The sequence below is a fragment of the Hyaena hyaena genome, unplaced genomic scaffold, assembly GCF_003009895.1.
Source record: "Hyaena hyaena isolate Hyena2069 unplaced genomic scaffold, ASM300989v1 scaffold_287, whole genome shotgun sequence".
Lineage (NCBI taxonomy): Eukaryota > Metazoa > Chordata > Mammalia > Carnivora > Hyaenidae > Hyaena > Hyaena hyaena.
Window position 1 is genome coordinate 806,641 of NW_024080919.1, and position 24,009 is coordinate 830,649.

Genomic DNA, 24,009 nt, shown 5'->3' on the forward strand with positions numbered 1-24,009 from the left:
GAACAGCTCCTGTAGATGTTAATTTTTACAAACGAGTTTCCACGGCTTGGAACGCCCAAAAACACCCTCCTACGGAAGCGTAGTGCCAAACCACCTAAAGGCCTCAGATTTTACTGAAGCGCAGTGATTGACCTGCAAGTAAATTAGAAGGTCATGTTTAGTTTCGTCTTGGCCCGCATCCAGAACCACTCGTATCTCGAGTTTTTCACAGACATCCTCGTTTTTCAGGTTTTCAACGTTTCATTCGAGGTGCCGACACACACAAGAGCCGCCTTCCCGCGCCCCAGCCCCGGAGCCACCCGGCGGTAACATGGCGGGGCCGCGCCTGCGCAGCACGAACGGAGGCCCGGCTCCCGTTCGCCGCACGCCGTTAGCACGCCCTTCTTCCGGCACGGCAGGCTGTACCATTTCCATGCCCGCTCAGTGCGTTTGTTCTGTTCACACACACAGTTGCCTAAGGTAATATGTTCTCATTTCGGCCCCAAGGAGATTCCTTTGTCTCCGTTATGTAACCGCTGTCTCTGTCGCGGCACCCGGAAGCCCTCCCGCCGTCCGCGAATGGTCTGTGCCGACCTCACCTCCGGTTCTGGGTGTCATGGCTGCCTCGAGAGATTAGGGCGGGTTTGCACCTGTGGTGGGGAGGGTCCGAGGCCCACCCCTGGGGACCGGCGAGGCCGAGTTGCGCCTCGGCTGTGGAGGCGACAGCTTCTGCGACCCCGCGGCCATGGCGGCGTCCGGGAGTGGTATGGCCCAGAAAACCTGGGAACTGGCCAACAACATGCAGGAAGCCCAGAGCATCGACGAAATCTACAAATACGACAAGAAACAGCAGCAGGAGATCCTGGCGGCGAAGCCCTGGACTAAGGAGTGAGGAGGTCCCTGGCGAGACGCAGGGAGGGAAGGGGTGGCGGGAGTTTGGGGCGCCCCGGGGAGTGGGGAGTCCCGGCGGGTGCAGAGCTTGCGCCTCACGGGCCGGGAGAATCGGTGCCCGAGAAATTTTGATCCACCTTTTGTCTCCGCAAGTAGAGCCAAAGGCCCTCCAGGGGGTTACTTCGACCCCGTGCTGCCTCTTTAACCAGCTGGCCTGCAGGGGACGACTCGGTTTGTCGTTTCTCGGGGTCTGTATTGTCTATACGCCGCACCCTGCCGCAGCCTTCGCCTGACACCTTGTCAGGACCTTCAGCCGCTCTCAGACTGCAGCCTGCGCCTGTCTTCAGAAACTAAGTCCGCCCAAGGGCTCTGAAATAACTGTGAGCCCTCTTTTAGACCATCGGTTTTTGATTGCCATTAACTGTTTCAGAAACAATGAGGCGCCACCCAGTCTTCCAAAATTTTACTTAATCAGTTCACATAAGCTAGGAATTATATCAATAGAGTTGAAAGCTCTTTGCCCCTTAGCAAAAGCCCTGTGTCCCTGGGAATGTTGGTGAGTCAAGGACTCTGCCCACAGCACTGACCTTTCCTGAAACCTGATTATGTTAGGGAGAGAGTAAAAAAGAGCAGTCTGTCCAATGGAAAGATAGAAAAGACAGTAGTGTCAACAAAATTCTTTTTCCTTCTTTCTCAGTTTTTTACAAGGACAAACTCTTGTCGGTACTCAGATCCAGCCGTGTTTATAAAGTATTTAATATACATTGAGTGCTGGGCTAGGAATTCCCGTATGTTATTTAATCTGCATGATGAGCCAGTGCTATATTGTTTTAAGTCCTCTCTGCACCACACGTGGGGCTCGAACTCATGACCCCATGATCAAAAGCGGCTCTTCCAGCTGAGCCACCTAGGCGCCCGCAGTACTTTATTTTCATTACTTTTCTGCAAATATAGTAACTTACTTCATGATCACACTGAGGCAGTGAACTCTTAAGTGACAGTAGACTGAAGTTCACACCTCATAACTGTCACTAGTTAGTTAATTGGCCCTAGGAAATTAATGTATCTTCATTCTTTTATCTGTAAAAAGGAATTAAGATCTACCTATTGGTAGTGTCATAAAGATTAGATGAGATAATGTGTAAAAAATGGTCTGCAGTGCATGTAATAGGAGCACAATAACTATCTTTTTTTCTTTTTCCCAGTAATTGGGGGAGCCAAGATTTTAATTCCTGTCTGGACGCCCCAAACCAGGTCTCCAAATTTTTCAGTTGTGATTGAAACCTGTGGGCGGACATCTTAAAAGGGCTTCTCAGAAACATTGACCACTTTGTTAAAGACTAGTTATCAAAGACTGCTTGTCTGCTTATTCTATAGCAGGCTATGCATTTTAGGTTGCTGTAGCCTATTAAATATTTGGAAATTATCTGCTTCCCTTACTGTCCGACGGTGGCTCTAATTAATTATATTCATCCTAGCTCTCTTGGGCTGTACCAGTGAGTTGGAAAAATATAATTGCATTCAAGAGTAGTTTAGTCACATCCACAGATGACAAACTCTGAACTAAAGATACTAGAGCTGCATTCTCAACTTTGAAGCTAATGACACAGAAGGAAACCACACACTTCAACACACTGATCTTTAAGAGTACTGTAAAAGATGAGTTAAGGCTGATAACAGCTAACACTTACAAAGTTTTAGCATGCGTTAGGCACTAAGCTAAACACTTTATATACATTATTGCACTTTATTTCCTCCTTACAACAACTCTGAAATATTCCTATTTACAGATGAGAAACTGAGGCACAGACATGAAGTGGTTCTCTAGGCCACAGCTAGCATGGCAATTCAAAGACTCAAACGTAGGCAAATGGATGTCAGAATCCACATGCTTAACCTTAAGGCCAGAAAGTTAGACCTGAGAATCATTAGGCACAGCCATCCAACTAAAGTCAGAATCAGAGACTTGGTGATTCCAAAATGCATGGAGAGAAAATCTATTGAACTGGTCATATAATTCCTTTCTACTTGAATAGCATATTAAAAAAACTATTCCATCCTTTTCCGTTCCCCTAAAAGGAAATACTTTGCAGGACTCTGACATGTTAGCATTTCCAGCCCCCTGCAGCAACTTCTGCTTCCTTTTTCTTTCCCAATCTTTCTCCCCCCCATCACTGAAAATTCATTCAATACTTATTTGTTATCTTCACAAAAACTGTCTTTGAAATTGTGTTTTATATAAGAAAGTTAATTATACTATGCTTTTGTTTTGTAGTCACCATTACTTTAAGTACTGCAAAATCTCAGCATTGGCTCTATTGAAAATGGTGATGCATGCCAGATCAGGAGGCAACTTGGAAGTGATGGGCTTAATGCTGGGAAAGGTGGATGGTGAAACCATGATCATTATGGACAGTTTTGCTTTGCCGGTAGAGGGCACTGAAACCCGAGTAAATGCTCAAGCTGCTGCATATGAGTACATGGCTGCATATATAGAAAACGCCAAACAGGTAATAATGATGCTCCTTAAAGTTTAGTAACTCTACGAGTCTCATGGTGACTCTTGAGTTTCTAAACTTAAAACTATCCTCTTTACATTAAAGTTTGTATTTTAAGTTGTTTTCATCAATTTCTATGTAAAATGTATGTGAGGTTAGCATGGATTTTTTTTAAACTAAATTCTTATACTCAAGAGAGTAGATCTTAAAAGTTTTCATCATAAGGAAAAAAAAGTTGTACCTAATGTGTGGTGATGGATGTTAACTACATTTTTTGTAGTGATCATTTTGCATTATGTATGTATATTGAGTCATTACGATTTACACCTGAACTAATACAATGTTATAGGTCAATTACATCTCCATAAAAAAATTTTTTAAGTTCTCACACTCAAGATCAGATGTGTGTTTAAATCCAAAAGTTTGGAAACAACCTAAATGTTCCTGAGTATAAAACTGATTAAATAGATTATGGTATATCCATACAATGAACTGCAAGCCAGCCTGTAAGAAAAATAAAAACTAAAAAGTAGTTCTATATTTTTATTTACATGGTACAAACCCCACAACATTTTATTGAGTGAAAAAGCAACATATGGAACACTGAATGTGGTATGCTATTGTGTTCGCATTAATCTACATTTATGCAAAGAATATAAATTCTATACACAAAGAATATATCTGCAAGATAGGTATGTAAGCAACTGGTTATAGTAGTAACATCTGGGCTGAGAAACAGGATAGTTGAGGGGAACAAGGTGGGAGGGAGACTGAATAACCTTACTATACTTGTTTCTTGTTAATTTTATGCTTCAGATAATATGTTTTGGGTATTATCAATGCCAAATAATTTTTTTTAACCGGAAAGGAGCATGTGCTATGAACTATTCTGCATGCTATTACTTTACTATAATGCTATGTAAACCGACAAATGTTGGATGTTTCTAAAATTAAACAAACCTCAATCTTCTTTGCCTCCTTCATTTGGTAGGTTGGCCGCCTTGAAAATGCAATTGGCTGGTATCATAGCCATCCTGGCTATGGCTGCTGGCTTTCTGGGATTGACGTTAGTACTCAGATGCTCAATCAGCAGTTCCAGGAACCGTTCGTAGCAGTAGTAGTAAGTATTTTTGCAGCCATTCTTAAGTAAGTTCTTCATGAAGATTTATTAAAGCCAGGTATACTGAGAAATATAAACTGTAGTAAAGAGCAATGATCTGGTGTCATGCTGCCTAGGATTGAATCTGAATTCCACCTCTTATAAGCTGGGACTTTGAACAAGTTGCTTAACCTCTTGGCATCTCTTGTCCCACTCTGTAACATGAGGGTGACCACAGCACCCATGTCTCAGTTCCCTGCACGTAACAGGCATTCAGTAATGTTGACTGAAGTGAGTAGGTCAGGAATTGCTAGAGCAGCTCTTGTTATGCTCAGTGTTTTAGATGCAATCCAGGTTACTGTAAGATAGGTAGAAATTGTTTATCTGGTAAAAGAAAATTTTTGAAAAAGAGATAAACATATCTTCAAATAACATTCTTATATAGTATAATACCTAGATCTAATTTCCAAATTAACTATGAGATTTCTGTACTTACCCACTTTATTGAACTTTTCTATCGTGTTGGTTATTTTTTTCGTATTTTTTTTTTCTATTTGGTTTATTTTAATCAGTGTTCATGTGTGTGTGCATACATATAGTATTATATATACATATGTATTTCTAAGTTTATAACGTTTAATCAAATGGAAATATTTATATATATATTAAATATATCTTTCTTGTAGATTGACCCAACAAGAACAATATCTGCAGGGAAGGTGAATCTTGGAGCCTTTAGGACATACCCAAAGGTAATTTTTAAATTTTTAACTCCTTATAATTTTTAAGTGACTTATTTTTAAAGTTGTATTATGGTTTTGACCTAAAACAATTTAAAAATATTTACAAAATAGCAGTCTAACTACCACAAATTGTCCTCAGCAAAAGACAAAAACACTTATGCCATGTGTTTTTTGTTTTTTAATGTTCATTTGTTTATTTTGAGAAAGACTGCACACACGGGCAAGCGGGAAAAGGGCGGGAGGTGGGGGGTGGAATCCCAAGCAGACTCTGCACTTGTCATGTGCTATGTATTATTAACTTTACTAGAAAGTAGTCTTCATTTGTTAATAAGTATTTGTATGCCCATGGCATTCTGACAGGAACTATATAAGTAAGCTAAAAACATCAGTTTCCTTCCCTGCAATCTGAAATAGATATTAGCATACATGTATATCACCTAAGGACAAAAAAAAAGAATCTGTAAGCCAAATCAGCCATCAGCCACCAAATGGGGTTGAGGGAGAGGAGAATCAATATACTTGTTTTTTAAAAGTGGAATGTTTAAGTTCAATACGTGGCTCCCCAGAATTAATGTTTCTGTAAATGGAAAGCTGCATAGGAAACATATCTTTCCTGTGTTTTTTAAAATCTTCTACTTACTTTTTGTTGAGGGCTATAAACCCCCTGATGAAGGACCATCTGAGTACCAGACTATCCCACTGAATAAAATAGAAGACTTTGGTGTACACTGCAAACAGTAAGTAATTTTAAAATGTATCTAATGCCAAAATCATCATAGGAAATCGTAGAGATCATCCAGTCTAAGCCCATTTAAAGAAGCCATACTAAAACGAATGAATTATATATACTCTTTGAAATAGTGAATCTTAACAGTATATGAATTACATCTCATTTTTATTTTTTAACATTTATTTATTTATTTTGAGAGAGAGAAAGAGTAACCGAGCAGGGGAGGGGCTGAAAGAGAGGCAGAAAGAGAATCCTACACTCCTAGCACAGAGCCCAACATGGGGTTCAAACTCATAAACCATGAGATCATGACCTGAGCCAAAATCAAGAGTCAGATGTTCAACCGTCTGAGCCTCCCAGGTGCCCTTATATCTAAGTTTTTAAAAGTGTTAAAGAAACCAATGAAAACAGCGTTCTCTACCTTCTAAATATATCTTGCTACCTAATATTGACCCAAACCACCACCATCTGGATCCTGTACCAAAGCACTAGCCTTCTGACTAGTCTTCCAGCTTCTGCCCTTCACCCCTTTGAAGACTTTTTGTCAGCCAAACAGTCTGTTAAAATGTAAGTCAGATCACATTCCTCCTTCTCCAGAATGATTTCCTGTATCACCAAGAACAGGATCCATAGTTCTACCATGGACTACACAGCCCTATGTGATCTGGCTCCTTTACCTCTCTGAACTCATCTCCTGTCGCAAGACATTTGCTTTCTCCAGTCTAGCCATAGTGGCCTTCTTATGGTTGTTAGATGTGCCAGGCAGATACCTGCCTCGGGGCTTTTGCACTTGCTGTTCCCACTGCCAGGAAAATTGTTCCTTATTTCCACATGGCTCACTAACTACAATTATGGAAAATCTGTTTATGGGTCACCTTAACAGAGAGAATGCTCACTAGTCCCCTTGTCTAACATAACACCTTCTAGTCACTCTATTTCAGTTTCCCAGCTTTATGTTTCTTCTTAGCAGTTGTCACAGTTTTTGCTTCCTTGTTGACCCCATTAGAATGTAAGCTTCATGACAGGAGAATTAATTCACTGCTGTATCCTAACATTTAAAACGGCATGGCACACAGAAGGGTAGGCACTCCCATCCCCACCCCCAAAAAATGTTATTTAAGTGACTATCTAGTGTCCATTTTCTCCAGACCTCCTATCTAAGCTTCTAGGAATACCTTGACTACCGATGTACTACTACTCCTATTTTTCTGCTCATAAATACTTAGAAAATTCTAAAATTTCTAAAATTGGGTTTTTAAATATATCTGTCATCCTTGACATACGTCTGGGAAAAAACTATTCTTTTTTACTTTTCAGTTCGAGGCATAGAATTAAATCACATAATTTGTCCTACTGGAAAAAAATGTAAACCATTCCTGTTTAAAGAGAGTTGCTCCTAAGTATGGAAACATCTTTGCTGTGATACGTTTTCAGAGTAACAATTTTTTTCATTTATATTGAGTTATAGTGGTATAAAAAGCTTATACCTTTAATACCTACACCGTTGTTTTCACCACCAACTGCAGCTTTTGAAATAAAGACTGAGGCAGTCTATGTTTTCTGTATCTAAACAAAACTACATTTCTTGTTTTACTGAAATAGGAGTCCATCAGAGAAGAATAGCAATTTCTAGCTATCTTCATTGCTAGAGCCTAGAATTTTGAGCCTGTAATTGCTAGGATATTCAAAGATGTTCTCTTAGGATCAGTTTCTAAATAAGAGAGAGTAAACTTTTTCATAGGGCAAATGAGTGGCTTAATTGTCCAGTTGAAAGAGCAGGGGTTTGGGACAGGCTGCTTACAGATCCATTTCTTAAATTATTTGGTGATGAGGTATTATTTGCAGTTATATTGATCTTTTTTCTGTCCTACTTTAAATCCCACATCACACTGCAGGCCCAAAATCCATTCTAAACATAGAATACAGTATAGATAATACTTTTAACTTTAAAGACTCTTAGCGAAAATAGGACAAAAGTGTTTTTAAAGAAGCTTGTATGTTGTCAGTATTAGGCAGGGACACTGCTTGAAGAGTAAAATGGTTCTATGAAACTTATAATGAAAAACAACAATTTTGTACCATTCCCTTTCCCATCCCCCAGAGACAGTCACTTAAACTATTATTATAGTTATTCCTGTGAGCATTAACCCCATATCTTCAAACATGCTGATAGTGCTACTTCTTGATTTTCAGCTCTAGGCAGTATCTATTTTTGACTTCCTGTACAGAAGAGGAGGATTTAGCTCCACAAGTAATTTTGAATGTTCTTCTTGTTTTCAGCTCTGCTACTGAGATTTGCAGCTAATCACTACATATTAAACAAAAATTTTCATTGCGTCAACCTATGGAATTAAAACAGTAATTACATTAAGGTGATCCATAAATTTTAAAACATAAAGTCTATTCTAAAACCTCAAGTTTGAGTTCCCTTATTTTCCATCCTTTATAAATCCAAATATGTGTTGCTGTGTTCATCCTCTCATCTCTTTTTTCCTCAAGTATCAGAAATAAAACCCCTCCTTTCTAAAGCTGACCTTTCTGCCTGGCACCTCACTTCTTAAATACTCTCTTAAGTGTCTACAGTCCGGATGTAAAAATAAAACCGAGGTTTGTGATAATAGATACAACTTTCCATATCCTTTCTCTGCCACTTACTAGCTTTGAGTAAGGTCTTTTGTCTGTAAATGTTTGTCTATAGACTGGGAATAATAAATGCATTCTTTGTATGGTTATAGGGAAGATTAAATGAGAATATATGTAAAGCACTCAGGACATAATAGGTGCCCCCAAAATACACTGTTCCACTTCCAGATTTCACTAGCTATGTCTTGTCCTTCTTCAGATCTGCACAGGTATCTTAATGTTGAAAAGGCCCTCACTTAATTGCACCACGAACTTGAGCCTGAGCCTTTCTCTCATCACGTCTGGTGCACCACAGTAGTATCTCATGTGGTCTCCCTGCCTACAGTTTCTCTGTAAGACATCCTCCCACAGCCCGCTTTCTTAAACCACCATGGATATTATTTTGGCCATATCCAGCACCTTCCATGAGTTCCCCTTTATCTAGAAGGTAAAGTTTAAATTTTTTTTTAGGTTTTTATTTTCAAACCCCAATTAGTTAACATACAGAGTAATAGTAGTTTCAGATGTATAATTTAGTGATTCAGCACTTAACATACAATACCCAGTGCTCATCACAAGTGAAATCCTTAATCCCCATCACCTATTTAACCCATCCCCCCACCAAAAAATTTAAAATTCTTAATCTTTTATGTAATGTCTTCCACCAACTAGACCCCAGCGTAGCCTTCTAGATTTCCCTCACATAATTATTCTTCTACGGCTTAACTGTCCAGACAAAATGATTTACTTACTATTCCTTTTGTGGCTTTCCTGTTTGTAAGTGGATGCTCCCTGCCTAATGCCCTCCTTGTTATCAATATGTCCACACCACAGACTCATTGAACAGTTACTCTCAGTCCTGCCTTCTCCCTGGGGCTTCTCCAGCAGTTCTGTCTACATTAAGAGTACTCATTTAATTATATTTAGTTAGTAGGTGATTAATTTTATATATGCACTGTAGCATCACTTCCTGTTATTCAGCACACATACTATATTTAATTTTTTGTGGATTCATACCACATCTCCCCTATAAACAGTAATAGGCTCCTGAAGGTAAAGAAGTCCCTTGTGTTTCTTTGTATCCACTGATATACAGAATCTATTTATTACCTTTTTTAGGTACTCTAAGGATTCTGCTTTCAAGTTTGCTTTCCCAAAAAGTAATAGGTCCTAATTAGAAGATTAGAAAGGGAGAAATGGAAAATCCACATGTCATTTTCAATATTTTTAAAAAGCTATCAAGAATTATCATTGACCCTAGAGAGCCAGTTCATTAAGCTTATGTCCTATTGGCTAGAATTTATTAATTCAATAACATGGGTAAACATGTCATTCAGAAGTTCTGATTTTTGTTGATTAGTTTGGGGGAATTTCTGGGCTCTATAATGGGAAGAAATATAACACAAGAAAGTTTAATTAACAAAAGATTTAAAAGAAGAGTAAGGAACCCATGGCTACTGATTGTTCTATTGGACTAAAAACTAAAACATAACTATTTGGATATAAAATGTAATTCCTTGGGGCACTTGGGTGGCGCAGTCGGTTGAGCATCCGACTTCGGCTCAGGTCATGATCTCAGAGTTCGTGGGTTCAAGCCCCGCGTTGGGCTCTGTGCTGACAGCTCAGAGCCTGGAGCCTACTTCAAATTCTGTGTCTCCTTCTCTCTCTGCCCCTCCCCAACTCGCACTCTGTCTCTTTCCATCTCTCAAAAATGAATAAACATTTAAATAAAAATAAAATGTAATTACATTTGGCCATAACTTTTATATATGGTTGAATTTTTTTTTTTTTTTTTGCTTACCAAATTTGTGCTTTCGTAGGTATTATGCCTTAGAAGTCTCATATTTCAAATCCTCGTTGGATCGCAAATTGCTTGAACTTTTGTGGAATAAATACTGGGTGAATACCCTGAGTTCCTCTAGCTTGCTTACTGTAAGTAATATATTCCCGAGGGATGTGTTTGAATTTTATCTAAGCTACATAAGTGGTTTAATATCCGGAATGCTTTTCCTAGAAAGGCGATACCTGACCTGGCCAAGACATCAGGGCTGGTATCACCTTCTGCATGACCAGACCTGGATTGGGATACTCGGCCAAGCCAAGGTCTTTGTCTTGTACTACTTAGACTCATTCCAGATGACAAATATAAGTAGCCAGACGTGGGTGAAACCTGCCCCTGCCTTAAAGAAACTTAGAGAAAAATACAAATTCTGTTTTTTGTTGTGTCCGGTGCCTCAGGCGGGACTCCAGTTACAAGCGACAGGAGACCCAGTCAAACCGGCCTAAACAAAAAGTTAATCTTGTAAGCTACAAAGTCCAGGAGTAGACTGGCACAGCAAGTTTGCATTCACGCGTAGTACTAAGTCTTGGTCTTTCTGTCTCAGGTTTGATTTCATGTCAGTTAGCATCAGCTTCAGGCTGGAAACAAGATGTCAGCATTACCTTCAGACCTCCCAGCCCCTCAGTGTCCCTTTCAAAAGAGAAGATCTAGAAACACACACGCAAAACCCCAGGCAAAACTTCACTGTGCCTGAGCCTTGTTTAGGCCACATTCCCTTCCTTAAACCTGCCCTGGGTCACAGAAATGAACACCAACAGTGGCTGTGCCAGGTTACATACTTCCCTGCTGGGCTGGAGTGGAAAAGTCTCTCTCAGGAGTCCATGGACTAAGAAGTAGGAAGGGTCATCCCCGGAAGAAAATCAGAATCCCATTAACTTGAAGTAGCAAATGTTGGGCAGCAAAAAATAAAGTAAGTCACTGAATCTTTTCCAATAATCATTAAAACCTAATATACTTAGAAGGATATTTTACAGTTTGGTTGGCAACAGTTGCTTTCCTTTTTTTTTTTTAAAGTCGGCCACCTCATATTGTACAGTATAGCATAATGGTTAGAACTGCAAAATTTGGTATAAAATAAACTCCATTCAAAAAAAAATCTGGCGCTTTACCAGCTATGTGACTTTCAGAAAGCTGTTTAATGAGCCTGATCCTTTCCTTGGGTTCAGTGATAATAGTACCTACATCAGGAAGTACCCTGAGAATTAAATGGAATTTTTTTTTAAGTTTTATATATTTAAGTAATCTCTGCATCCATCATGGGACTGGAATTCACAACCCCAAGACCAAGAGTCACATGCTCCTCTGAATGAGCCAGCCAGGCGCCCCTAACTGAAATTCTTATGTAAATAAAGCCTTTAGCAAAGTGCCTGGCACATAATAAAGCCTCAGTAGGCTTTTGTTATTTTTATTATTGTGATTTTTTCTTTGGTTCATTTACTTGTTAATAGGAAAAGGCCTCACTTGAGCATATTTTCTATGATTTTAAATAAAGTTCTGACAAGCCTTCTGTTCTTATTTATTTATTTATTTATTTTAAGTTTATTTATTTTGAGAGAGCCCACAAGCAGAGGAGGGGGCAGAGGGAGAGCGAGAATCCCAAACAGGCTCCACACTGTCACCACTGAGACCAACATGGGGCTTGATCCTACTAACTGTGAGATCATAACCTGAGCCGAAACCAAGAGTCTGACGCTTAACTAACTGGGCCACCCAAGCACCCCTGTTCTTATTTCTTATCCCTCAACGGTCAGCAATAGCAAGTTAGAAAGCAGTAGAGTGATCATTATAGCATACTTTTATTAAGTGCTTCCTTTGTGCCAGACACTGCTAAATACTTTATAGGAGTTGTTTCCTTAGAGGCAAGTATACTAATAACAGCCAGAAGTGACACATTAGAGCAGCAGAAGAAAACACGAAGACCAGAGCGGTCTAAACCTTTGTGTGGAGGCAGACAGCTCTACGTATTCAGCCAGTGGCTATCCCTGTATTCTAGCATCGCATTATTGAGGACATTAATAATCAAGTACAAGTTAAATTATACTTTTTCTTTTTTTGTGGTTTTATATATGATACATTGCAGCATTTTAAGAAAAAAATTTATAAATATATGTTCAACTCCTCTCTTCCCCCAGCTAAAGCATGTAACCTAAAAGCTACCAGGAAAAAAGTTACTTTTCTGATTTAAGTAATTAGTTCCCTGTATTCATTCCATGTGTTTAAAATATAATGTCACTTATTTCATTTTAATAGTATAACTGTTGCTACCATCCTACATTTTTATGGCTTGAGCTAAATCTTCCAAATGTGCAGTGGTCTATAAACCTTAAAGTTTTCTTCAATCTTTGGGGGCAGGGAATGTATTGGTGTCTTAAATCATTTAGATCTAGCCAAAGTGAATATAAATACATTGTTAAAAAATATCATCATCCCATAAACTCATTGGAAGATCTGGTAGCATTGTAGAGTGCCCTCTGTAGTGACTGATGACAGCAAATAACTTCATGTTTGGTGGATGAACTGTATTTCCCGTACACTGTCTTGCACACTGAGTAAATAGAGTAACATACTAATTGTTGCCAAGTTGTTTATTAATCCTGATTCTCTTCTATTGAAGAGGAATGAAATGGAATATGTACTTCATATCTCATCTTTGTGAAAATTTGTTTTATATTTTAGACTATAACATTTTAAAAAAGATATCCCATAAAAATGCTTAAGTGTTAAATGCTTAAGTTACATATGTAACTGTTAAAAATTTTTTTATAAAATAGTAAAGGACAAAATGGTATCTATAGCACTTATCAAATGTAGGTGTTTATGCAAGCGTATAGCAGTACTCTGAAAATATAACTAATTATAGCTAGGTGGAGGGATTATAGGTATTTCCTTTTTTCTTTATACTGTTCAGCATTTTCCAAACTTTCTGCAATAACTATTAATTTTCTAGTCAGAAAAGCTAAAACAAATGTTATTTTTTAAAAACTGGTATAAGTACTAATTCTGAAAGTTCAATGAGAACAAATAACAAAATTAGCTAATAATTATTAAGCCTTTACCAGGTGCCATGACAGTCCCAGGAGCTTTATATATGTTACTTTATATACATCACTCAATTTAATCTTTATAAGTCGCCTCAATATAGAAATTATTGCTCTCCTCCCCCATTTTCAGAAGATGACCTAAAGGCACAGAAAAGTAAAGGAATTCTCCCAAAGCTTCCAACTAATCTGCAGCAGGGTCAGACCTGAGACTCAGACCTTTGTACTTCATAGCCTCTCATAATAACAAATATTAGATTTAAGGAGTCAAAAAGAAGAATTCCAGATTTAATCTTTAAATTATAAAACGGGGAAAACTGAAATTGAACTGTTTGAACTTTGGAGTCAGTTTTTACAAATTTTGATTTTTCTTCACTGACTACTTATATTTCATGGTAGAATTCTTTGTAAATGAAATATTCTAAATAGAAAAAAACCTATTTACATATATATGTATGTATCTATACACACACACTGACACTATACCATCTTCCTTGTAGAATGCAGACTATACCACTGGTCAGGTCTTTGATTTATCTGAAAAATTAGAACAATCAGAAGCCCAGCTGGGACGAGGGAGTTTCATGTTGGGTTTAGAAACACATGACAGAAAGTCAGAAGACAAACTTGCCAAAGCTACAAGAGACAGGTAAGAGCAAACCTATTCCTGCCCCTCTTTTGTTCCTAAATTTGCACATTATATATAGTAGGATTCAAGTAAGTTTCAACTTATGTACAACTTAGAATTGTACCTGAGTATTATTAACTTCTTGGGACCTTCAAGAGTTGTCAAATGCAAATTTTAACTTAGAAAATTTCAGTTAAAACATTAAAGGCTTAAAGAACTGGGTAATGTAGCAAAAAACTCCAAGTCACCTTTTTTAGGTTTAGCTAGGAAGTGTAACAAAGAAAACCCATCATCACTGGATCTTTAGAAGAAAAAACTTTTGCAAAAGGACATCCCCATCTATTCTAACTTAATCATCTTTTATGGGTGTATGTTGAGATTTCTTAAACTAATCAAATTTCACATTTTAATGAAGAAATCTAATATCACAAGAATTATTGCATTTCTCTTAAGTTTTTCTTCTGAAATTATCCTTAATACAGTAATTTAGCATCCCAAATCTCACTCCCAAGAACTTTTAGGAACAAACCTAGAAACGTGTTCTCTAATAACTTACAAGATAATCAGGTGGCCCTTCAGATGCACGGAGGACTGGGAAGAATAAATAACATTTACTTTCACAAAGGTTTGACTTTTAATGTGATAATTAGAAGCAGAAAGGATGGGAAGACTATGTTGACATCTCTATAAACTTATACCTTGGTATCCAGAAAAATGGCACTGGTCAATAGGAAAGATAAAGGAGAGGGGAAGGGAGAGTGTATTTGGAGGAAGCCATCTTGGGTTAAAATTATCTCATTCCTTTCTTTTCCATGAGTTTTTAGAAGGTATAGAGCTAGTGGCCTGGATAAAAAGTACATTTTTCTTTGATGTTAGGTCTCATTTTTGGTACCAGCACTGAATATATGTTTTTGCTAATCTAGATATTGTCTGTGATTTGTAATTTTATCTACATTTATATCTCAGTTTCTTATGAAGCAAAAATTTCACAGAAAATTGGTGGGGTTTTTTGGGGGTTGTTTTTTTTGTTTGTTTTTGTTTTGTTTTTGCTTTTAAATTTTTATCAACTCTAAAATCTAAGTCCTTTACCCAGTGTAACTTTGACTTTTAATTGTTTGAAGGAAGTTTGTGATTACTTAAGAAGAAAAAGCATAGGAGTCTTTAAAATCTTTTTGTAATTATTCTAAGTAATAAATAATAAGGAATAGCAGATTTTAATGTAATATTAGAATCAGTCTTTAATTATGACATATATAATTTCAGACACCTTCCAAAACAGAACTTTCCCCAAAACTCTTGATAAGTAACAAAATTAACTGTTATGAATTACAGTAAAACCTTGGATTGCAAATAACTTGTTTTTGCAGAACACTTGCAAAAACAAGCAAATATTTCTAATAGGTTTACGTTGATAAACAAGCAGTGTCTTGCAATACAAGTAGTATGTGACAGCAAACAGCACATGAAACCACTGAGCCAATAGCTCGTGAAATTTGCTTTGATATATGAGGACTGTGAATTACAGGCATGTTTCTGGGACAAATTATGCTTGCAAACCAAGGTTTTACTGAATATCATATTTTATGCTGTTATTCTCTTGTGAAGATTCTAGTAAGTATAGTTGACTCTTGAAAGACATGGGTTTGAACTGCATGGGTTTTTTTTATAAATACAGTATAGCAATGTGAATGTAGATTTTCTTAACGCTTTCTTTTCTCTAGCTTATTTTGTTATAAGAATACAGCATATAATACAGGTAACATACAAAATATGTGTTAATCAACTATTTATCAGTAATGCTTCCCATCAACAGTAGGCTATTAGTAGTTTAGTTTTAGGGGAGTCAAAAGTTAAATGTGAATTTTTTTCAACCGTGCAGCAGAGTTGGTACCCTTAACCCCCACATTATTCAAAAGTCAACTGTAATGAGATGGTTAAGAGACATGCAGAAGGCTAAAAATCAGAAGAGTAAACTGTAAATTGTTGTGATTTGTGGAGCATGAATAGAAATGAAGATCATTCTTGGGGGTACAAAAATAGAAAGGGGGGGGAACTTGCGTGCTCGAAAGTTTTCAGTTCTTGTGACATTATGTGATGTGTTTTTTTCTTTGCAGCTGTAAAACTACCATAGAAGCTATCCATGGATTGATGTCTCAGGTTATTAAGGATAAACTGTTTAATCAAATTAACATCTCTTAAACAGTCACTAAGTAGTACTTTTGACTAAAAGCCAGTATGAGAAAAATGCTCAAGTAACACTTTAAAACCAGTTACCAAAAATCTGATTAGAAGTATAAGGTGCTCTGAAGTGTCCTGAATATTAATATCCTGTAATAAAACTGTTTAAAATGCAATTGTTCTTTCATTATTTTGTGGGAGCGGTTACATTATTTTTCTAGTATCCTTTAATGTTCTTAAATATAAGAGTCTTGCCTATCTAAGTCAAAGAATTTCAGCACTTCACTTGCCATACTGATTATCAGAGCCACTTTTCAATTTGCCTATACTTTCTTTTGGTAGTCCATTAGTAAAATAGAATTTAATTTTTTTGTTCTTATGAAATGTTAACCAAGTCACACACCAGAAGTTATTTTCCTGAAAATTAAATAACTTAAGATAGAGCCTAACATAGGTTTTCTAGGCATTCAAATATTTACCAAGTATCTTTACTGAACAGGCCCAGTTTTACTCTGCAAATATTCTGAGCAAGATAGACAAGGCCGCTGTCCTCACAGAACTTACCATGGAGACGAAAGCTAAGTTAACAAGAACTATGTGTACTAGGAAGGGAGAGATAGTATGCTGGGAAGCTCAGGAGGAACACTTACACCAGAGACGAGTTACAAGCGTAGGCTTCCTGGAGGAAGTGACCTGACAAACAGCTGAAATGTAAAAGACGAGAGAACTAGCCAGAAAAGCAAAACGAGGAGGCAAGTTTATAAGCAAAGAGTACAGCAATGTGTAGAAGGCGAGAGGCAGAGAGCAAGAATCTAATACCTTCAAGAACTGAAATTCTATCAACCTGAGAGTGTCCAGTCAGACGTGAGAAGTAGCAAGAGAGACTTTAATAGATGAGTGTGTTGGGGCGCCTGGGTGGCTTAGTCGGTTAAGCGTCCGACTTTCGCTTAGGTCATGATCTTGCGGTTCGTGGGTTCAAGCCCCGCGTCGGGCTCTGTGCTGACTGCCAGCTCGGAGCCTGNTGGGGGCTTCAGCATATCTGTTCACACCTCTGTGAATAGTTCCTTCATTACATCCTCTTCCATTTGTGGCTTTGTGATCCCTTTTTCCTGCTGAGACCCCTAAGGTAGGAACTAGGGGGCAGGGCACCTGAGGGCCTCGCTAGGTTAAGCATCTGACTAAAGCTCTGGTCATGATTTCACAGTTCATGAGTTGGAGTCCTGCATCAGGCTCTGTGCTGACAGCTCAGAGCCTGGAGCCTGTTTCAGAGTCTGTGACTCCCTCTCTCTGACCCTCCCCTGCTCACGCTGTCTCTCTCTCTCTCTCCTAGAAATAAATAAAACATTTAAAAAAAAAATAGATTAGTGTAGATCCTGCAGAGGCATTTCGGACTTTATCCTAATAGCAATGGGATTGTAAAGGTTTTAAACAGCAAAAATGTACTAGATTGATGTTTCTAAGAGCACCGTTGAGAGATCTGGGGGTGAGGGCTGGCTGAGAGCAAATGAGATGACTTGTGGAAGACAGTAAAAAGACCGGAAAATCATGGAAACATCAAATATCAAAATCGGCGGAGGAAAAGGATACCACAGGAGCAGAAAACTTTACCACTGACCTGACACGCTGCCAAAAGGTCAAGGAAAACAAAGCCTAAAAGTTTTTCATTAGGTTTAGCAATGAGGTAGTCTTTGGTAAGATGAAGAAGCCCATTAATGTTAGCATCCAAATACATTCTCCGACGGTTGATGTGATATGTTAGCATTTTGGTCTCATTTTGTAATCCTTTAATTTTTTTTTTTTAAGTAGTCTTTATGCTCAATGTGGGGCTTGAACTGATGACCCCGAGATCCAGCTGAACCATCCAGGCACCCATTATTTTGTAACTGTATAAAAGCAGGTACCCCCAATTTCAGATAGTTCAAACTGACCTCCATTTTTATACACTTTAAGAAAAAAAATAGGGGCACCTGGGTGACTCATTTGGTTAAGCATCCGACTTCAGCTCAGGTCCTGATCTCATGGTTTGTGGGTTCGAGCTCCGCATCGGGCTCTGAGCTGGCTGTCAGCACAGAGCCCCGGAGCCTGTTTCAGATTCTGTCTCTCTCTCTGACCCTCCCCTGCTAATGCTATCTCTGTCTCCCAGAAATAAATAAAACATTAAAAAAAGATGCACCCAACAGGCAGCCAAAATGATTTACTGCCATAGCCTTTAGCAACACCTTTAGGAACAGACAGGATGAATGGTTAAGTTGACATGAAAGAGTAAGGAGTCATTGGAGTCACCATTAAAACATACTAGGAGCTTTCATTCTGACTTAAATATAGTTAATCCACATTTAATTTGACATTCATGACCTACTAAACAAGACACCTTGGTGTTATGGAAAATGCATATAACAATTACTAGGAAAAGAAAGTGTTTCAGTCCTAACTTCATTGGACTCATTTTGAGAAGTCTCCACATTTCAGTAATGATGCCTTGATTAGAAGTAATATACATATACACATAAAAAACTCCAATTGCTGGGACACCTGGGTGGCTCAGTTGGTTGAGCATGTCTGACTTCAGCTTAGGTCATGATCTCACAGTTTGTGAGTTTGTGAGTTTGAGCCCCATGTCGGGCTCACTGCTGTCAGCCTATCAGCACAGAGCTCACTTTAGACCCTCTGTCCCCTCTCTCTACCTCTCCTCCGCTTATGTTCTCCCCAAAATATATAAACATATACTTTTTAAATCAGTTGCTTAAACAATAAAAAGAATTTGTTTGCTCACCTGAGTCCGGAATCATATTTGGTTTAGGGACGGTTGGATTAGGCTTCCTGTTAGGGTCCTCAGCTCTGCCTTCCACATGTTGACCTAAACCTAAAGCTGGACTCCTTCACACAGGCTGCCCACCACACCACCCACTTAGGGTGAAAGGGTTGCTCATGACTGTCAAAATAAGATTCTAACTTCACTCTGGTCAAACGGATCATGAGCTCACTCCTGAGATTACATACAGAGACTGGTTTAAACCAGTTAAGGGTCACACCTGAGATCAGTGTATTACCAAAATGTGTAACTACTATACACTGAGAGGCAACCAACAATGTCCCATCTGCTCAGTGATCCAATCCAGCAAAAAATGACCCAGAAAGGAGCATTTGCCCTTTATTGTAAATGTATTTGCTTTATTAAAAAGCAAGATCCTTTACAAATATTTTTAAAGCATATCTTTAAACCGTAATGTATTTTCATGATCACTTTTGGCATAAATGCTCCAATTTAGATTAATGAGCTCTTAGGAAATCAAGGTTTAATTGCAGCCATCATTCAGACACTAAGTTGTGAATTGGGGTTGCCTTTTCCTGCAAGGTATTATCTTACAGTCTTGAGCTATTCAGGAGCTGAAAAGAGCATTTTCTGAGTCGTCTGTTTTTTGTTAAGTTTCAATTTTTTTGGAGATAATTTCTCAAGTTCTTTGGTGATAATATACAGGAAACGTCACTCGTCATCAAAAACTTAATCCCAGTGTCCAAATAATAAGCCTGGAGCCAGAAGCACCGGCTGGAGCAAAGATAGAAAAATCAGTGGATATGGAATGGGGATTGGGACCAGTCAAGAGTACATACAGCAAGATCCCAGAGTCAACAGTTTTCCAAATTTTCCATGTTGTTTTAGTATCTCAAGGTCCTTGTTCAAAACAACTCAGCAGTACTATGTATTATTGAGAATTTATGCATTTACTACCATTTTTTGGTTACAATGTCCAATTATGAAGTGAGTTCTTCATTCTACAGGTTTTATTTATTAACAATAAGATACCACACACACGCTGTTATTGTGAAATCAGTAGTACTGCCAAGAAAAGAACCAATGAGAAAAGAAGCCATTTGTGCTCCATTTTTTCTGAATTTGAAAAGTAAGTTCTGGGACAAACATCATGTGCTCCATTTGAGGGATCAACTGTGAAGACTGTTGTCACAAATTAGTAGGACTACCTGGTATTCAGAATTTTGAAAAATCACTGCGTTGCACAATATAATAATAAACTGACCAACAGTGCAGCCATATGGAAAATAAACACAGAAGAGCAAGAGCATAAGTAACAATGAATCACAGAAACTGAGAGTTGGAGTGCTGCATATTGCAGAGGTTCAGAGTTTCCAAAAACTGTTCTATGAGTGATGAGGTACAGATGCGTAAGTCATGCATGCAGAGAGGAGTTCATTTATATTGCTAAGTCTGCACTGTATCCACATGTAGCTGAATAAACTGAGCTGAACAGAGACCGTTGAATTTCCAAGGTTTCTTTCTATTTTTCTGGATTATTTTAAGTATAAACACCGAAGACATAGATTGGTGGACAAAGTTGGGAGCAGGGGTTGTTTGAGTGTTGGTGGTGTTGTTTTTGAAGACAGGAAAATATATTACACAGAATGACAGCTGTTACTTTTACTCATCCTTATTACATAAAATAAGTAAAAGATTATATGTTAAAATTATGATGAGGTATTTATTTCATTCACTATTTAGTAACTGATATATCTTTATCACTGTTTGCAAAATATTAGTTAGAAAATTGAAAACCTAATTGTGTGTTCTCTTGTTTTAGCTTGTTTTCTATACAAGTTCCAACAGCAAATAAATTTACCTTCTTGGGGGGAAAGTGCTAGTTTAAGGGTTTTAATTAATTTCTTCTCGGTAACCAGTTTGTACGTTTCAAAACTTTTCTAAATCTTTTATCCAAATATTAGTGGAAGAAATACCACCTACCTTTGTAAATATAAAGTTATGATCTACTTATCTTAGAAAATTAATAACACAAAGCTCAAGTCAACTATAACCAGACTGGCATATTTAAACTTTTGATCTCAGAAATCAGAATATTTCAAAAATAAAATAAGGAACTCTGTCATTTGGGGTCAAATTTGGGAGGAAATAGCTAAAATCACAGCTTGATAACTAGCACCAATGATTAATTGCTTTTTCAACATGTGGATTATCTTGGTGCCAAAAATTATGGAACAATTGCCTAACAAATTGTAGAGTCCCTGATGTCAGTACTCATATTTTCTTTGGATTATACTAAGCAATTATGCTAAACTTTCTAATGACTGAGTAAAATGGTATTGTGCCTTGAGGCACATTTTGATGAACTACAGTTGTACTTTTCATAACCTAAGAGGCACATGCACAAAGAAATGTATTGTCCAGAATAGGGCTTTGTGACCTTAATGTTAGATTACAGAGAATCATAAATATCTATCATGTAACTATGAATATGTTTATCATTAATAGTCATTACTTTAAACTATTTACCTTCCTGAAAAATTAGCTGGTAAAAGCTCATCTCCAAATAAATGTTTGATTTAAATGGCTCCATTTTTGTTCCTAGAATTTTCTACTTCATACCACATCCTCATATTCAGTTCAATTTATTACTTGTACTAAATTTATTTGTATTTATTTGTATTTATTACTTGTACTGTATTTATGATATCAAATAAATAACTTTAAAAGATGCATGTAGTTAGCTTTAATATTTTCCTTCAACTTCTATGTAATCTATTGTTTCTTGCATGTGTTTCCAGTATACTTGAGGCTATTATTATCTTAAGATTCTGGGCTTAAATAAAGGAACACAAATTAGGATAAATAAGAAATTAATGTATGATCTCACATTATGAGGACATAGCCATGGTTGAATAATTATAATGGTCTTAATATTTAGGTAAAATATTACATCACTTAAAATTAAGGAACTATTGACTATTGAAATAGTAATTTATTTAGACAGACAATAACACAAAGAACTTCTAGTTATCCCCAGATCTAAAGTTACATTAAATATGAGAATTTAGAGCACGAATATAAATTGTATTTTCTAACTCTCAGGCTCTTGCAACCAGATTTCTAAGAGCATCTTTGATAATACTATATTTATCATATTAATATCACATTACAATAACATTACATTTCAATCAAGATTTTGAGGGGCGCCTGGGTGGCTCAGTTGGTTGAGTGTCCGACTTTAGCTCAGGTCATGATCTCACACTCGTGAGTTCGAGCCCCACGTCAGGCTCTGTGCTGGCAGCTCAGAGCCTAGAGCCTGCTCCGGATTTCTCTCTCTCTCTCTCTGTGCCTCCCCAACTCGCACTGTCTCTCTCTCAAAAATAAACAAACATAATAAAATTTTTTGAATTTCAACTTTTCATAAAGTAGCAACTGTTCTCTCATTCAAATTCTAAATATAATAAAATTAGTTTTTCCTAATAACAAAGGGAAATTTTACATTCTGCCTTATGGGTTAAATGCTGCTATATATCAAAATCCAAATTTCACACTGTGGCCTAAGGGCTGATCTGATTCCTATTTTTCTTTCATTCCCTTCTCTCCCTACCCCCTCCTCAAAAGGATCCAGCCACACTGCCCTCTGGGTCCTTAAGCTCAACCAGTTCTTCACGGCCCCCCCCCACTCTCCTCCCCACCCCCGTCCCCAGATCCTCCAAGCGGTGCTCCCTGGGCCTGGAGCACTTCCTTGCAGGCACTCAGGCCTTGCTTGCCGGTCTCCTCGTCCTTCAGGTCTCTGTCCACAGCCTGCGTCCTCAGAGAGGCCTGGCCGTCTCATCTCAAGAGAACACCTCTCTCCTTCCCTCTGTCCTCCCCACTTCCACAGCCCAGTTTCACTCGACTTCTTTCACAGACTGTACCACAGTCTGAAATTGTCCTGGTCGTGGATTGATTTACTTCTTCACTGTCTGTCTCCTCTTATTAGAATGTAAGCTCCAACAGCCTGGAGACGTGGTCTAACTAACTTCTTTATCCCCAGCACCTTGAACAATGGCACATGGCAGGTACTCGGTGAATATCTGTTCAATGAAGAAATAAATGCAATGGACACTTTAACTTGTTTTTAAGAAACATTAACAATGTGTGTTTTTAGAATGACAGGATTAAATGTGCTCATGTCTCTGTACGGAAAACTGCCTTTTGTTGCACTGTGCAATCACTATAAAAAGAATCTTAAATTTCTTAATAGATTTAAAACCAGAGTGGAAAAAAAATTTTCAATCAAGGGTCACTATTACAGAAATATGGAAAGGGCCACACATTAGCAAAAAAGCACCAGCCATTTTAAATGCTTTAAATAAAGCAACTAAATAAGGTATATAGGTATACAAGATATTTTCACTGATTTTAACAAATTATCATGAAAGACATGAGAAGAGTGTGTTACATTGCTGAGTTTCACTCTTAGCCTTAATCCATCACCAACTAATTAAACTTTTGCTGAACTTATTATTGGCCTGATCAACTTAAGCAAAGTCTTGGATCTCTGTTAGAAAACAGAGGTTCCCCACCCCTTGTTCAAAAGATAATTTTTTTTTAATTCTAAAAACATAAGCAATGAAATGTTCCTGAAACCTAAACTTTTTCTAAAATTGGTAAGTCCCTTTCTTGCAGATGCTTTCTAAAAGACTCAAATGAAAAAGTGTTGGACTCTAGTGACAGTAGATATTTCAGAAATAAAGATAAGACACAGGGCACCTGAGTGGCTCGGTCGGTTAAGTGTCTGACTTTGACTCAGGTCATGATCTCACCGTTTGTGAGTTTGAGCCCCACATCAGGCTCTCTGCTGTCAGCCCAGAGTCCACTTCAGATCCTCTACCCCTCCCCCACTTGTTTTCTCTCTCAAATAATAAAAACTTTAATTAAAAAAAAGAAAAAAGAAATATAGAACACTAAGTTAAACCATCAGTGGCAATGTGTACAAAAATAC

General features: G+C 37.8%; 1 protein-coding gene across 3 annotated transcripts; it reads left to right on the top strand.

Annotated features, from left to right (window-relative positions):
- The first annotated feature begins 434 nt into the window (after positions 1-434).
- Positions 435-16,422, top strand: COPS5 (COP9 signalosome subunit 5). Of its 3 annotated transcripts, none has more exons than XM_039246976.1 (8): positions 435-867; positions 3,146-3,380; positions 4,360-4,488; positions 5,154-5,219; positions 5,862-5,947; positions 10,383-10,494; positions 13,941-14,089; positions 16,183-16,422. In XM_039246976.1, the coding sequence occupies exons 1-8, from the start codon at positions 725-727 to the stop codon at positions 16,265-16,267; spliced, it is 1,005 nt and encodes a 334-aa protein (XP_039102907.1). In that variant the 5' UTR covers positions 435-724; the 3' UTR covers positions 16,268-16,422. The 3 variants fall into 3 exon arrangements, with proteins under 3 accessions (XP_039102907.1, XP_039102908.1, XP_039102909.1); XM_039246977.1 differs by having other exon boundaries at positions 788-875; XM_039246978.1 differs by lacking the exon at positions 435-867 and adding an exon at positions 1,051-1,250.
- Positions 16,423-24,009: the final 7,587 nt, after the last annotated feature.